Here is an 18,057-nt window from a genome sequence, read left to right on the forward strand (position 1 = left end):
GTATGGCGTTATTCCACACAATACAATATTAATCTCTGCAGAAAGTCCTTAATGCTGGATATTTCTGGGCAGCTCTTTGCTGTTTTGGGGGCTCTACACCCATAATTCATCATTTGCTCCTGCATCTTTAAACCAACCTGAGTACTGAGCAAAAATCACTTCTCAGTTTTATGTATTTGCTGCTCCTTGCTTTCTAGTTATAAGTCATTAACCCACTTTGTTATCTCACAAACCTTTTGCACAATGTCTGGCGGTCTCTAAAGCAGCCAAAGTCTTTTCTCCAGATGGTTCTTGCCTCTGATTGGATTTCATCCAGATGATTGCAACTTCCACTTTGCTGAGCTTCCTAACAGATATGGTTTTCTGTGCATGTTCATCTTTCTGACTGGACAGTGAGGACTTTCCCTTCAAGTGCATTGCAGGGACTACTGATACTCTTTTATGATACAGTATATAGCTCACGGAAAGCGATCTTTAGGGCCGCAGGCCTAAAAATTTAAGCGCTTTGGCTCCATTCACACATTTTTTTACTGCTTCTGCCTCAGGTCCCTGCAAATCTTTGATGACTATAATTTAAAAAAATATATAAATTTTTAATTGATTAAGCCATAATAAGTGCTTCAAGACCCATTAAGATATATCGCCGCTAAAAATGGAAACTTTAGTGCCAGTATGAACAGAAGGTTCCCTTGGACCAGTATCTCTGTAAAAGCCTAGGACATATTGATAATAATAAGACCTGGACAAAGCTCTGTCAGCAGGAGGCATGTAATAATAATGATTCATATTTGTCTACTTGGTGCTCCCTGTGAGCTGTTTCTTTTGTAGTAAGGATTGGATAATTATTGAAGTTCCTCAAGATGAAAAAGGTTTTTCTGGAGTTGCCCAAAATAAGAAGGTTCAGAATTACTTCACTGTGCCACGGCAGATGATTCATTGAAGGGACCGAACGGGTTAAAAAAAGAAACTACTTTGATCCACTGCTGCTGCTGTTCCAATACTCACCAATCACTGGCTGCAGTGTTGACTTCCTTAACCAGTGACTGGTTAGGTGAGCATTATCTGCCATTTCCTGTGACTCGAGCCAGGCCAAGGAACTAAAAAGAAATGGTGACCCACTGGTACAGCAACAGCAGGGGATGCGTGAGGCAGGTAACACATTTATTTTTTGGCCCATCTTGCCCCTTATTTAAAACATTGTATCCTACTGCAATTCCCCTATAATGTAAGAATAGCACTTGAGATGGGTAGGTAGAAGTTTTGGTTTATACCCTTGCTGTTGCTTTATACCCCAGTGGTTGGTGAGGTAGCCAACCAATAATATGGAAATGCCTAAATGTTAGGGGAATTTCCATAATTTGGGAATTTCACTGTCTCTGATCAGAAGAAGTACTTGATAGCTCACAGATAGTGTATGGCCAGTTTTACACAGTTTATGATAAGGTCTAAAGATCAGAGCTTTTCTTTACATTTATGATACATTCCCTCTATCATTCTTCCTATATTATGGAATGGCTAAAGACTGTACTATAATATGCAGGGGCATAACTACCATAGCAGCAGACCATGCGACTGCTATGGGGCCCAGGGCAAGAGGGGGCCCAGTCTTAGTTGGGATTATCTCCTCTTCTACTGGAGGTAAAAACTTGGTCAGGACTCTACCCTCTAAAGGAACAACTTTTAGCAAATGAAGCAGCGGAAAAATGGCCCAAGTGTTATTGAAAAGGGTTTAGGCTGAAACCCTTCTGTCTTGTGTGGGGGCCTGGCTTGATCCTTGCTGTGGGGCCTTTACTTCTCTATGTACACCACTGATAATATGTGTCTTATTCTAACACATATTCTAACACTCCTTAGCTAGAAGTATTTGACTACAAATTCAAACCATTATATAAAGTAGAGATATATAAGTTGTTTCTGGTAACCCTACCTTGTGCTGCCTACAGGACCTAATCCGGAGAGATATTCTGTACTACAAAGGCCGAATGGACATGGATAAATTTGACGTCATAGAAGTAGACGATGGGCGAGATGAGGACTTTAATGTGAGTGTTAAGAATGCCTTCAAGCTACATAACAAGGAAACTGAAGAAATGCACCTTTATATTGCCAAGAAACTAGAGGAAAAGATGAGGTGGCTGCGTGCCTTCCGGGAAGAAAGGAAGATGGTGCAAGAAGATGAAAAAATTGGTAAGATCATCATCTCTACAAAACAAAACAATATGGCCTTTATTTGCAGGGGTCAGCTCAGCATTGTACTCATTTGTAGGAACTTCAGAGTAAATTCCAATAGATTTGGAATCTTTACGTGGGTTTGACTGCACCAAACTGCAAACACTAAAATAGGTCCTGAGAAAACAAGTTTAATTGTACTAAATGTAAGCATACATAACATAGGTTAATTGTACCATAGTTATAAATGGTATGAGGTAACAGGGAAAGCAAAGAGATGGAAAAGAATGGTGCAGAAACCATATACATATAGCATCAATCCATAATACAAATTAACAGATTCGGGCAGATGAACAGTTGCAAATATATAAAAAGTCAAACCAGTATGAGATCAAATCCCCCAATTGCTAATGAAAATCTGACCTGGAAAAAGAGTAATAGCCATATAGGCAGAAACAGGGCTAATACCCAGCCAGTACCTACACCAAAGAGACCCACAGCTCTCTTCAATAGAAATGTTTTGTCCCTTTTATCCTAGCAGTATGATCAACAACACAGACATGATTAAACTTCACTCCTCAGGATCTATTGTTGGCAGTTTGACAGATTCCCTTTAAATTGATGCCATGTGTGTGGCCCAGAAGATGTATTAGTTACTTTAAAGTAGAAATACTATATAAAAAGGCTTTTCTTCATCAACTGAAAATAAAAAGTTGACAATAGTGTCTTGAGAAAATAAAAAAATTAGCAATTACTGTATATACTGTAATTTGTGATCAGAAATATTTTTGCTAGCAGCAGGATTAGGCTTCTTTCACACTGGGGTTAGGATTGTCCGGCAGGCTGTTCCCCTGATCCATACAGATGTGCTGTTGGAAGTCCTCCCCAGACCCATTCACTGTAATGACCACAGGACAGCAAACATGCTGAGAGGTGGCCGGACAAAAACCGCAGTGTGTCCTGTCGAACTGCAGAGCGTTCGACATCACCCAACACTTAGGACTCATGCATGATGGACCTGTGAGGGCTGCTTGTGATGGTGGGTGTATGGTGCCTCCATGAAGCACTGTATTCTACTCTAGAAGCAAGAAGAAGAATACCACAATGATAACAGAATGCAATAAAACATTTAAACAGGATTGAGGGCTCTGCTACACATCCAAAATAAAATGTTTTATTAAAGAGAATGATACTGAAATTGAACAATGCGTTTAGCGGTCAGGACAAGGAGAGGGACTGAAATGATTCATTGACATGCATTATTTAATGCTGTATTTCAACAAATCATTTCATCTCCAGATGTTGGTTTTAATTAGGTTTGCAATGTCTCCTTCCAGCCCCTGAGAAATTTACACACAGTACATGTAGAAATGTTTATGTTATGTACTCGTAAAAGAGGTCGGCTTGACCTCGCAACGCGTTGTACAATTTTACTGTAATACTATTTTATACAGCCTTTTATTTTGGATTTCATGTGTGGCAGTGCCCTTGATCTTGTTTTAATTTTTTATTGTATTATATTATAACTGGGATCTCCTTGGAGAAGCCTTCAGGCTGGTGCAGGAGCCACAGTCACTGGAAGGAAAGATCATACAACTCGATCCGGTGAGCATATTTACAGCTTTGTGCAGTTATACCTTGCGTCAACATATGGACGCCATCAAGACCTGCATTTCCTCTTTTGTTCACGCCCAGTTGGATCACACCATTTTTCTTACTTATACTTCCACCATATAACATTGGATACACACAGAGGTACAGTAAGGACTCTTAGCAAGCAATAGGCACCACAGATCCTAAAAATGGCATAAGGCCTGCAGACCTGTTATCCACTGGGGTAGCCACCAAAGATTTAGGGGGTATTTTCCTAACATAAGGAAATTGATATTGATACAAATCCTCAATTTGATATTTAAAATGAATTTAAAGTGGAGCTTCATTTAATGACCCTGTAAAAGGGGAACAAAATGTGAAAAATCAGTACAAAATGTGTTTGGCATTAATTTAGGCTTACAGTTATATGTTCTATTAGCCTAAGACTTTATTATGCTGTATTTCTTCTGGCTGGTTATGAAAAGCTTTTATGTAATTGCCTGCTGAAAATAGGTGAGCTAACTGTGTGGGTGGTTATATTTCTGAGCCTTAATTCAATTTGCAATACTATACTTGTCTGGAACGCAGAATTTAACACATTATGTAACGGGAATCAATTTCCAATCACAGCATTTTCTTACTTATTAATTTTGGAAACCTCACGCTAATTTATGTTTATGGCCAGATTCAAGCTGTTGTTACTGGAGGATTATTGCCTGTGTGATGGTAGCGCACAACTTCAGAAGAATATTCTGATCGTTACAATAAGCAATACTCAAAAATACACCAAGAAGCAGTCTAGGGAAAAGGAATCACCACAACGAAAAGACAATTACAATGGATTACTTACTTTTCTATCACATTAAAAAAAGAAATGCCTTTGAGGGAAGCCGAGGTAGAACAATAGCAATAAATACAAGCAATGTAATAAACCTGGAGAACATCTGATGAATATTTTTGGCAAAAATACCTTTTTAGATACTGGTCCTGGCTGATCTTAATATTAATGGTACAGGGAACATAAATCAGTGCATACAGACAAGACTTACAAAATTGACTTTATTAGGACAGGTTCACACAGTTTTTTGGGAGGAGGATTTGAGAAAAATTTTCCTGCAGGTTTTCCAGGAATTGGAAATATAAATTAAGGAATTCTCTTTCCTGCTGGATCCACTTCTGGTTTTGGCTGAAAAACCTGCAGGATAATGTTCCTCAAATCCACCAAAAAGTGTCTGTGTGCTCCTACCTTTAAAAGGGTTTTGCAGTAGTTTACACTGATTACTCATGCTGTGGATAGGTGATCATAATCTGATCAGTGAGGGTCTGACACCGATGAGAAGGCACCTACGCTCGCAGTAGTGCTGCAGCCTTCTCGCAGCTTACCAAACAAAGTGTCGTACATTGTATTCACTTCTATTGGGCTGAGCTGCGCATAGGCCATGTGTCCGATGAATGTGACATTACTGGCCTAGGAAAATCTGGAGAAGGCCCCACCAATCAAATACTGATGACCTATCCAGAGAATAGGTTATCAGTGTAAAACTCCTGGAAAACCACTTTAATCTCACTCAATCATGAACCAGTCACAGAAAAATGCTTTATTCATTGGGAAATTCTTCTGCTGATGATTGAATAATCTGCCACGTAGAGTAGGTTTATAAGAAGCCCAAATAAGTTCATTTGAACTTAAAAAAGTGGCTGTTGCGTCTCATGTCTATTAAACCAGTGGCTCTAAGTGATAATGTTAGAACAAATACGTACATTTTCCTATTTTCTTGTATCAGAAGGCTCTTCTACCTTTAGGTCTGGCCCTTCTTCTCAAACAATGCAGCAAATGCTCAGTCCGTAGCTTGCCCCTTGCCCGTTACATTGAAAAACTTGGCCAGATGTGTATTCTGGGAGGAGGTCAATGTAAAGACTCAGTTGCGTCTAAATGACTTATTATAAAGGTAGCAAATTATTAACATGTCCACTTAATGGGTCGTGCTAAAACAAATTTGTTCTGAACAACCGTGTTAATTGTGTAGCTTTGATTAGAAGAGCCTAAAACAAAGACAATCAATATTTTTGCCGCTGATTTATAATGTTTCTAAGATACCTTATATAAAATGTAGTCTATAAACGTACAATACATCACACTTTACTTCTATTCAGCTTGTTAAGCATTTTCACTCTGTGCTGTACATCCACTACATGCACCCTGGTATCAGAACTGGGGATCACTATCTACTGTGGTTCACGAGTCCATAATACCTTAAAGTTAAGATATGCTGCAGTAACATTATAATTATGTGAAGGTTAAATTAGTCCTCTGTCTCTTCCCCTAGGATTTGAAATTTCTGAATATCAGAAGAGGCAAGCAGCAATGACTGTCCGGAAAGTAAGCAAACAAAAAGGTAAGTAAAGCAAATATTCGCCGACTTGCCTGCTAAATACCTTGTTATGCAGTACATTAAGTAGCGGAATTGTTTTCATATACAAAGGAGATGATAAATTCAATGTTAATGAGAAAAATCTTTGCCTCTGAAACCCAGACATTGAGGTCACCCTACAGTCTCCTCATGCACCCTCACAGTTGTCAGGGCCCTGCCTCAATATAGCCTACATTGGCTCTAGTAGTGGACACAACCTGAGAGATAGGGCCCTTTTACTAGGGCTAAAGATTGGGACAATCATCAGGGATGAATATTCGGATGCGTGTTCTCAATAATTGTCCTATGTAAAGGCCACAAACTAATTTGTCAGATGATCACATCTTTCATGCATTACCTAAAATCATAATTTGTGGGCAGAACACTGCTCTATGTAAACAGGGATCTGCTTCCCAGAAACAGTGAGTCTGTTTTGGCATGAACATTTGCAGTAGTCATCATACAGAGATGATGATTGCTTCATGTAAATGCAGCTCTAGTGCAGCACAACAATCGGGCAGTAATCGGGAATGAACAGTTTGGTCCTGATCATTACTTAGGTGTCGGCCCATGTGAAAGGGGCTTAAGGAAGAAAGATTCTACTCAACTGACAGCCTTCTTCTCGCCAGCACATTGGTATGTGGTCTAGTTGGCTGAGCATGAATTCCAGGTTTTGTTTGATGATCCTCCTGTTTCTAGATACCTACATCCTTTTTACAAGCCATCTCCTATCATTTATCTGTAACTATAATCACTTTATGAGATATTGGGAATTCATTGTTCCTTTCAAATGAGGGCTGCCAACGAAAGACAAGAGCAGTTGTCCTAGGGGGGACAGTTTTTTTTTTTACACAATACCGATACTGGTTCTGCTATACAGTGTCGAACTTAGTACCTAGGGCCCACCAGTAAAATGTATTGCAGGGGAGTAACTACCATAGTGGCAGACCATGCGACTGCTATGGGGCCCAGGGCAAGAGGGGGCCCAGCCTTAATTGGGATTATCTCCTCTTCTACTGGAAGTGAAAACTTGGTCAGGACTCTACCCTCTAAAGGAACAACTTTTAGTTTAGTTGTTTAAATGAAGCAGCGGAAAAATTTCCCAAGGGTCATTGAAAAAGGTTTAGGCAGAAACCCTTCTGTCCTGTGTGGGGGCGTGGTTTGATCCTTGCTATGGGGCCCTTACATTTCTATGTACGCCACTGTCTGGGGGCCCACTGTACAGCTACTGTACATGCACATATTACCTGCTCAGACAATGGCAGGCAGCAGCAAGATGCTACAAGATGACTGATTATGGGGTAGCTGCAGCAAGAGGATGCTAGCTGGCCTGTCTCTGCACTTGCAGGTCATCTCAGCCACCTGATGCGTCTATAATAAACTGGGTAGTATATATACAGTACAGACCAAAAGTTTGGACACACCTTCTCATTCAAAGAGTTTTCTTTATTTTCATGACTATGAAAATTGTAGATTCACACTGAAGGCATCAAAACTATGAATTAACACATGTGGAATTATATACATAACAAAAAAGTGTGAAACAACTGAAAATATGTAATATTCTAGGTTCTTCAAAGTAGCCACCTTTTGCTTTGATTAGGGCTTTGCACACTCTTGGCATTCTCTTGATGAGCTTCAAGAGGTAGTCACCTGAAATGGTCTTCCAACAGTCTTGAAGGAGTTCCCAGAGATGCTTAGCACTTGTTGGCCCTTTTGTCTTCACTCTGCGGTCCAGCTCACCCCAAACCATCTCAATTGGGTTTAGGTCCGTTGACTGTGGAGGCCAGGTCATCTGCCGCAGCACCCCATCACTCTCCTTCATGGTCAAATAGCCCTTACACAGCCTGGAGGTGTGTTTGTGGTCATTGTCCTGTTGAAAAATAAATGATGGTCCAACTAAACGCAAACCGGATGGAATAGCATGCCCTGCAAGATGCTGTGGTAGCCATGCTGGTTCAGTATGCCTTCAATTTTGAATAAATCCCCAACAGTGTCACCACAAAGCACCCCCACACCATCACACCTCCTCCTCCATGCTTCCCGGTGGGAACCAGGCATGTAGACTCCATCAGTTCACCTTTTCTGCGTCGCACAAAGACACGGTGGTTAAAACCAAAGATCTCGAATTTGGACTCATCAGACCAAAACACAGATTTCCACTGGTCTAATGTCCATCCGTGTGTTCTTTAGCCCAAACAAGTCTCTTCTGCTTGTTGCCTGTCCTTAGCAGTGGTTTCCTAGCAGATATTCTACCATGAAGGCCTGATTCACACAGTCTCCTCTTAACAGTTGTTCTTGAGATGTGTCTGCTGCTAGAACTCTGTGTGGCACTGACCTGGTCTCTAATCTGAGCTGCTGTTAACCTGCGATTTCTGAGGCTGGTACAAATTCTAACAGCCTACTCAGTAGGACTATCAGCTGTGTATCCACCTGACTTCTCCACAAGGCAACTGATGGTCCCAACCCCATTTATAAGGCAAGAAATCCCACTTATTAAACCTGACAGGGCACACCTGTGAAGTGAAAACTATTTCAGGTGACTACCTCTTGAAGCTCATCAAGAGAATGCCAAGAGTGTGCAAAGCAGTAATCAAAGCAAAAGGTGGCTACTTTGAAGAACCTAGAATATGACATATTTTCAGTTGTTTCACACTTTTTTGTTATGTATATAATTCCATATGTGTTAATTCATAGTTTTGATGCCTTTAGTGTGAATCTACAATTTTCATAGTCATGAAAATAAAGAAAACTCTTTGAATGAGAAGGTGTGTCCAAACTTTTGGTCTGTACTGTATATATAACCAATTTTTACATGAACATAGGCTGGTTCAGATGCTGTATGCTGCCAATCCAATATGTAGTGCAGTCAGTAAACTGTGTTGTGTAAGACTTATGCAGGGGGTGAGGGATTAAGGGTACACCGGTGGATTCACCTGTTCCCCTGTGGACCGGTCAGAGCCTGCTACTATAAATGATTCTATTCTGCTCACCAATGATTTTTTTGTATTGTATATGCAGCAATGATTGTGATTACTATATCTGCTATATCTTCATTGAGATATACATTTTAGTAACCACCTTTACGTTGTGTAACTAAGACACAATAAATAAATAAAAAAAAGCCATGTGTTACAAGCCTCGGCTTTGTGTGCAATTCCCTAATGCATGCACTGTGCCTCCTGTCATCACCTTTTAGGAGGCATACTATTAGATTAACTGTTTAAATTGAATTGCCTATCCCTCCGGTAATAAAAGGGTTTAAGTATTATCAGCTGTCTGCGCAGCATTTTGCAGTGTAATGACACACATGATGCGGAAAGAAAATGGACTCTGCAGACAACCGCAGGACGCTCCTCTGAGTGTACATGAGTAACAGCATTACTAGGAAGCCTGTCTGCCGCTTTTATTGCACAACTGGGATCTTTAGGGAAAGTCCTTTGGCTAAAGCTGCTTAGTGTTCTCCTGACTCCTGCTGTAATCTAAGCTGCTCCTTATAGGCACAGAGTAAAGAGATCTTTAGCATCTACTGTATATCATCATTGCCGAGACTTCCCTATACAAATATACAGGGAGTGCAGAATTATTAGGCAAGTTGTATTTTTGAGGATTAATTTTATTATTGAACAACAACCATGTTCTCAATGAACCCAAAAAACTCATTAATATCAAAGCTGAATATTTTTGGAAGTAGTTTTTAGTTTGTTTTTAGTTTTAGCTATTTTAGGGGGATATCTGTGTGTGCAGGTGACTATTACTGTACATAATTATTAGGCAACTTAACAAAAAACAAATATATACCCATTTCAATTATTTATTTTTACCAGTGAAACCAATATAACATCTCAACATTCACAAATATACATTTCTGACATTCAAAAACAAAACAAAAACAAATCAGTGACCAATATAGCCACCTTTCTTTGCAAGGACACTCAAAAGCCTGCCATCCATGGATTCTGTCAGTGTTTTGATCTGTTCACCATCAACATTGCGTGCAGCAGCAACCACAGCCTCCCAGACACTGTTCAGAGAGGTGGACTGTTTTCCCTCCTTGTAAATCTCACATTTGATGATGGACCACAGGTTCTGAATGGGGTTCAGATCAGGTGAACAAGGAGGCCAAGTCATTAGATTTTCTTCTTTTATACCCTTTCTTGCCAGCCACGCTGTGGAGTACTTGGATGCGTGTGATGGAGCATTGTCCTGCATGAAAATCATCTTTTTCTTACCTTGCAGACTTCTTCCTGTACCACTGCTTGAAGAAGGTGTCTTCCAGAAACTGGCAGTAGGACTGGGAGTTGAGCTTGACTCCATCCTCAACCCAAAAAGGCCCCACAAGCTCATCTTTGATGATACCAGCCCAAACCAGTACTCCACCTCCACCTTGCTGGCGTCTGAGTCGGACTGGAGCTCTCTGCCCTTTACCAATCCAGCCATCTGGCCCATCAAGACTCACTCTCATTTCATCAGTCCATAAAACCTTAGAAAAATCAGTCTTGAGATATTTCTTGGCCCAGTCTTGACGTTTCAGCTTGTGTGTCTTGTTCAGTGGTGGTCGTCTTTCAGCCTTTCTTACCTTGGCCATGTCTCTGAGTATTGCACACCTTGTGCTTTTGGGCACTCCAGTGATGTTGCAGCTCTGAAATATGGCCAAACTGGTGGCAAGTGGCATCTTGGCAGCTGCACGCTTGACTTTTCTCAGTTCATGGGCAGTTATTTTGCGCCTTGGTTTTTCCACACGCTTCTTGCGACCCTGTTGACAATTTTGAATGAAACGCTTGATTGTTCGATGATCACGCTTCAGAAGCTTTGCAATTTTAAGAGTGCTGCATCCCTCTGCAAGATATCTCACTATTTGTGACTTTTCTGAGCCTGTCAAGTCCTTCTTTTGACCCATTTTGCCAAAGGAAAGGAAGTTGCCTAATAATTATGCACACCTGATATAGGGTGTTGATGTCATTAGACCACACCCCTTCTCATTACAGAGATGCACATCACCTAATATGCTTAATTGGTAGTAGGCTTTCGAGCCTATGCAGCTTGGAGTAAGACAACATGCATAAAGAGGATGATGTGGTCAAAATACTCATTTGCCTAATAATTCTGCACGTAGTGTAGTTATCTATTATTTTAGTAATGCAATTTAGGGAAGTACAAACTAAAAACTATCAATTCCTTCAATGGGGTATTCCAGTATCATAATTTCAATTCAAAAAGGGTATTTTGATTTTAGACATTTACGGCATATCCACTGGATGTGTTTTAAATGTCTGATAGATGAGGATCCTACCTCTAGGACCTGAAGCTAACCACAGAATGTGCTGGCCGTTGCACCCACTCGCAGAAGGAATGAAGAGTTGGACACTTCTCCCTGTCCATTGATTAGCTGCCTGGATCCACTGGCCAGAGGTGGGACTCACGTATTTCATGCACCTTGTGAACATGCTATAAACATCTGAAATGGGAATACCACTTTAAGGCTAGATGCTGCACTCTATAATTTGTCTCTATATGCATTTAATTTACTTTGGAAAACCTGCTGCATCTGCAGGTCCTGTTAACAACAGTCAAAAATATCTTAGAAAAAAATTATATAAAGTTATGGCGGTGGCTTTCCCACAGTACGTGGTTCCCAGCCGCCACTAATTTTCCAGGTGAGCCGTCCCCGCCCTGCACAACCAAGTGGCGGACAAAATTAGGTGTACACTGCACAACGCCATCTGTGGCAAGGTCCACATGACCACAGATACATGGATCAGTAAGCACAAGCAGGGACGTTATATCTCCCTAACTGCACACTGGGTAAATGCAGTGGCGGCTGGACCAGAGGTGGCTAGCAGTTTGGCGCATGTCCTTCCGCCACCAAGGTTTGCAGGACATTTCTCTTTGCCTCCCGTTGCCTCCTACTCTGCTTCCTCCTCTACCGCCTCCTCATCCGGTCAGCGTAACACCTTCACCACCAAATTCAGCACAGCCAGGGGGAAACGACAGCAGGCTGTTTTGAAACTCATCTGTTTGGGGGCTGCGCAGGGGCTGTGGACAGGCATGGAACAATAGACCTATGAATGTTTGGTGTCACTGATCCTCAAGCCTGGCCTGGTGCTGTGCGATAATGACCGACATCTTGTAGCAGCTCTGGGCCAAGCCGGTTTGACGCACATCCCTTACCTGAATTTGGTGGTGCAGAAGTTCCTGAAAAATTACCCCGATATGTAAGAGTTGCTGCAGAAAGTGTGTTCCGTCTGTGCACGCTTTCGGCGTTCTCACCCTGCTGCTGCTTGCCTGTCTTTGCTGCAGAGTAACTTCGGCCTTCCCGCTCACCGCTTCATATGCAACGTGCCCACAAGGTGGAACTCCACCTTGCACATGCTGGAGAGACTGTGCGAGCAGCAGCAGGCAATAGTGGAGTTTCAGCTGCAGCACACACAGCTGAGTCGCTCTGCGGAACAGCACCACTTCACCACGAAAGAGTGGGCCTCCGTGCGGGACGTGTGTGCCATGTTGCGCTGTTTTCAGTCCTCAGCCAACATGGCCAGTGCTGATGACGCAGTCCTCAGCATTAGTATCCCACTTCTATGTCTGCTTGAAAAAATGCTTCAGGCAATGATGGAAAAGGATGTGGCATCGGAGGAAGAGGATTAGGGAGAGGGATCATTTCCATGGTTATCTGGCCAATCATTCACAAGTGGCTCGGAGGGTGGATTCCTGCACCAACAGAGGCCAGGTACACAATTGTCCAGTCACGGCACAGTTCTAGACAGTAAAGAGGATGAGAAGGAGGAACCGTGTCACAGCAGGGTGGCACCCAAAGCAGCTCATGGGCATCACTGGAGCGTGGCTGGTTGGATACAGAGGACACAGACAATACACCTCCCACAGAGGACAGCTATTCGTTGCCTCTGGGCAGCCTGGCACACATGAGCGACTACATGCTGCAGTGCCTGCACAACGACCGCCGAGTTGCCCACATTCTAACCAGTGCTGATTAGTGGGTGGCAACCCTGCTGGATCCCCGCTACATGGACAACGTGCCGTCCTTAATTCCCTCACTGGAGCGTGATCAGAAGATGGTCAAGTACAAGCGCACGCTGGTAGACGCGCTGCTGATGGCATTCCCACCTGACACAGGGGGCTCAGTGGAAGCACAAGGCGAAGGCAGAGAAGGAGGAAGAAGTCGCCAACGCAGCTGGGGCACCGCCAGCACCTCAGAAGGGAGGGTTAGCATGGCCGAAATGTGGAAAAGCTTTGTCAGCACACCACAACAACCAGCACCACCAGCTGATATGGAAGGACTTTTGCAGTATTTTGCAGCATTTCAGCAACATGATGGAACAGTAAGTGTGCACACGCCTACACGCACTGACTCAACTTCTGGGTCTCCAAATTGGGCACATGGCCTGAGCTTGTCCTTTACACCTTGGAGCTACTGGCCTGCCCTGCAGCCAGTGTATTGTCCGAACGTGTGTTCAGCACGGCAGGTGGGTGATCACAGACAAGCGCAGCCGCCTGTCCACAGCCAATGTGGACAAGCTCACGTTCATTAAAATGAACCAGTCATGGATCCCTCGGGACTTGTCCGTACCTTGTGAAGAATAGACATGTATACCGGCACTAACCAGCCATTGTTATACTACAGCACACTGTCTTTTTGTTTTCTTTTTTATATTTCCCAATGTTTTGGGGTCTTCCCAAATTTATAAAAAAAAAAAAAAAAAAGCAAAATAGTGTTGGCTACTTCCTCCTTCTCCTCCACCGCTTTAACCTACACCGCTATGTCCACCGCCTCCTCAACCTCCTACTCCACTTTGACCTCCGCCTCCTAGTTCAAGATCATTATTTTTTACTTTCTTTTTTAATTCTATGTTATTTAAATTAATTTATGTATTCACATTTGTTTACCCCTATTTTGCTTCCTTTTGCAGCCCTCTAGCCCTTTCTATGACTTTTTTTAGAGCCATTTTAGTGCCCCAAAGTTCAAGTCCCCATTGACTTCAATTGGGTTCGGGTCAAGTTCGGGTCTCGAACCCGAACTTTGCGGCAAAGTTCGGCCAAACCCGGCTTAACCTGAACTTCCAGGTGTTCGCTCAACCCTAGTTAGGAGCAGTACTGGAGCTGTGGCAGAGAAAGGAGAAGTGCATCATGATTTTGGTTACATACAATAACAAAAATTGCCACATGCAAGATGGAAACAAACCGGAGTCATTCGCTTGCATGGTGAAAAGGGGTCAGGAGAGTGAAAAAATAAAAAAAACTATCATGGAGAAGATGCTTGCGGTAAACAAGTACATGAGCATATCTGTTAAATCCTGGAAAACACCTTTAATTCTGAAAGTCAGCATCGAGACTGCATAAACTTTGTCAATCACAATTTGATTCCCAAGCTGAGATTTTCAGGATGTGACTGTTTCTATGTATATACATCCCATACAGGGATTCTGTAAAAAATTGCCTGTCTAGTGCCACCTATTAGATGACTACTGTATATTGGTCAATGTCTGGCCCTTTAAACAGGCTTTGGGACATGAGTTGGGATAAATAGAAAGCCAGAATCTTTTCCATAAGAAAAATACCTATCCACAGCCAGCTGTTTCAAAGGTTTTGATAGTGTAGAGCAGACTTCTCTGCTTGGTGAGAGGTCTTTGATATGGGTCTAGTTTCTCCAAATTGGGGTAGGAAGTCTCATAGGCCAAGCAACGCTTCCTGGGAAAAAGGGAATATTAATCAGCTGTTATCCAGGAGAGCAAAAGCTGAGTCTCTAGTGCCATCTATTCTGATTCTATGAGTGATCCTGATGTATAGATGCGGTGTGTCCATAGAGTTACTATATAGGCAATATGTAAGCTAATGGAGCAAAGCCCATGGTACTGGCACAGACGTTCCCACGACAGGTGGCAGGAGATCGGTGAGACTGGCAACACGTGGTTTGGTCTGACATGTTTTCCGTTTGGATCAAATGACGTCTGTGTTGTTTCTGGTGCTTGCCTATTATGGTCATTTAACCATCTCTATTTATTGTTGTTTCTCCCATTATGCTATTGTTGTCGCAAAGTCTACGACACACTTCTTCTTTTGTGTGGCTCCAAATCAGTTAGGATTATAAGTATGAGCTCATACAGCTTTCTCAATGAGACCAATACAGACTGGTATCATGGAAAATATGCCGTCCTTTATTACAGTTACATACACTTATATAGGCAATATGAGGTAGACAAAAGGGTGGTCCTAGATGAAAGTTTATTGGCTTTGTGACAAAAAGGGAGTAGTTTACTAACTTTATTCCTGAGTTTGATTGGCACATTTGAAACTAGCAACATAACTCCTCCTTTCTTTCACTAATGATCTCAGAACAAAGAAAATGTACACAAGGCATTTAATTGATTTCTGCCATCTAGTGGAGAATAATGTGTACTACAACAAAGAGAGACAAAATAAAATCCTGTCTCTCACAAATCCCTCCTTTTTGCTGTAAATAGATACAAGATGAATAAGCAATGTGAGGTACTCTCCCAACGCCCTAAACAGCGAAGAGCTAGACTTTCCTTATTGCTTCACGAGGTCCCCCCAACTCCCTTTCGGGTTTGCTTTCATCTGGATCTATTTATTCCGCAATTATCAACAAGATTTTATTTGTTTTAGGACGGAATTGCGTTCCTCAAAGAGGTTCTCCAAATAATCTTTAGGTTTGTAAGTGTCACAATGCATGTACCTGGTGGTTGCAGGTGTGGTTGAATTGAACATTTTAAAAACAATTTTTCTAAAACAAGGAATCACACAACACCCTATTAATGCCAATACCACAAATACTACCACCAGTGTCATTAACTGATTGGCTAATACACTAGACCAGTTCCCAAACCACTGTTCTAGCCATGAAGTAAATGGGTTGTTGATTCCAGAGTTTTCCTCTAGTTCATTTGATAAAGCAGTTAGTCCTTTTGAAGCTTTTGTGATGCTTCCATCAGGGGCAGTGTTGTTCGGAATAAAGGTGCAGCAGGAACTTACAATCATCTTGCAGACGCCTCCTTTTTCCGCTAGGATCATGTCAAGGGCCAGTCGATTCTGTAACGCCATCACCGATGAAGAATTCAGTTGTTCTGCTATTCCTTTTACCGCATCTTGAGTATAATTTATGAATCTCTGTTGATTATAGTACAAATAGTTAATCCAGCCTACATTTTTATTTACGGCAATTATGGGAAATATTGATTCGAAACCAGCAGCTATCTGGTTTCTAGCCTTGAATTCATCAGGAACTCCTCTAGGGACTCCTATAGCATCTATGTATACATGAGAATCAAAAGATGTAGAGAGTGACCTCCTTAGCCGTGACCGTACACTGGTTTGCTTATTGACTTGATCCCACTCAAGAGTCGAAAATAGAACAAAAGGCATCAGCACCTTAATCAAGGTACATTGGCCAATCCATTCCATTCGTATTCTGGGTCGGAGCTTCATGTCTCCACACAACTACCAGATATCTGAATGTTGATAATCTTGGTGGACAAACCATTTATCAGGGTAAACATCAGAGTCACTACTTGTCTCATTTAAATATATGTTATAGGAACAATATCCTGGAGGGAAAACACCAATGTCTTTGCCTGTACTGTTACGATTGAAACAGGTATAATTTCCAGGGTATGGCGTTATACCGAAACCCATATGATCTTTATCATGAACAATAGGATAAAGTAATTCTAATGTTCTGCAGCGGGAGGTGTCATTACTCAGGATCGGTAACCTCACTCAAAGGGAAAGGTACTTTACCCAAATGAGGTCGAGCTGCAGCACATGCTATGTTGGATCGCTTCTGGGAAAGAACCGTATAGCAGATCCACTCTAGCCATACATTTATGTCTGAAAACCCTGTCTCTAAGGCAGTTTTGTCAATCATGGGTGAAGCTGTAGGAGATACATATATAATTACACTCTGATTCCCTTGTATTAATATTGCTCTAAATATGGAATTTGGAACTTGATCTGACTGTGCATTTCCCCCTGTACAATATAAAATAAACAGTAAGGCATGTCAAAATATTACGGCCCTTGCAGTCATTCCAGCACTTTAGGTTCTGGTACTTTTTTGCAGTGAGATGCGTGGACCCAATTAGGCTTTCCTTCCAACTTGACAGCAGTGGCAGTGGTTAACAGTACTTGATGTGGACCCTCAAATCGTGGTTCTAGGACTTTCCGCACGTGTCGTTTCACCACTACCCAATCTCCTGGTTGTAGAGAATCAGTCGCCTCTATGCTGTCTGGATCTGGAAGAGAAGCAAAAACTTGGGAATACACATTAGACAGTCTGTTTGTAAGACAGATAACGTACTTTGAAAGACTACTATGGTGCATCTGGAGTTGTTGTGGAAAATAGAGTCCTAATCTAGGGGCATTCCCAAAGAATATTTCATATGGACTCAGGCCTGTCCTCCGGTTAGGTGTATACCAGATGGAGAAAAGTGCCAAAGGGAGACACTCTGTCCATGGCTTATTCAGTTCTGCAATGGCCTTCTGTATTTTTGATTTAATTGTGCCGTTGAGTCATTCTACTCTACCGCTGCTTTGTGGGTGATACGCAGTATGGAAGGCTTGTTTAATACCCAGGGATCCCATAATTTCACGCATGACCTCCCCTGTAAATTAAGAACCTCGGTCACTCTCAATTGTCTCTGGGACCCCATACCGGCAAACGATCTAATTCAGAAGTTTCTTGGCTGTGTTTTGTGCAGTGGCTTTGGCCACAGGATAGGCTTCTGGCCACCCTGAAAACAGATCTACACATACCAAGATGTATTCTAGGGTCCCAACTTTGGGTAGTTGGATGTAATCTATTTGCAATCTTTGGAAGGAGAAATCGGGGCTGGGAGTGTGCCTCAAAGGTGTT

General features: G+C 42.1%; 1 protein-coding gene across 3 annotated transcripts in view; it reads left to right on the top strand.

Moving 5' to 3' along the window:
* The window catches only part of ARHGEF9 (Cdc42 guanine nucleotide exchange factor 9), a 381,458-nt gene that overhangs the window by 335,692 nt on the left and 27,709 nt on the right, over positions 1–18,057 (top strand). For all 3 annotated transcript variants that reach the window (XM_044268649.1, XM_044268651.1, XM_044268650.1), the window contains 2 exons: positions 1,944–2,187; positions 6,090–6,158. In XM_044268649.1, coding sequence (XP_044124584.1) covers positions 1,944–2,187; positions 6,090–6,158 — 313 coding nt within the window. The remainder of the gene's footprint in view (positions 1–1,943; positions 2,188–6,089; positions 6,159–18,057) is intronic.

The sequence above is a fragment of the Bufo gargarizans genome, chromosome 9, assembly GCF_014858855.1.
Source record: "Bufo gargarizans isolate SCDJY-AF-19 chromosome 9, ASM1485885v1, whole genome shotgun sequence".
NCBI classification, from domain to species: Eukaryota; Metazoa; Chordata; class Amphibia; order Anura; family Bufonidae; genus Bufo; species Bufo gargarizans.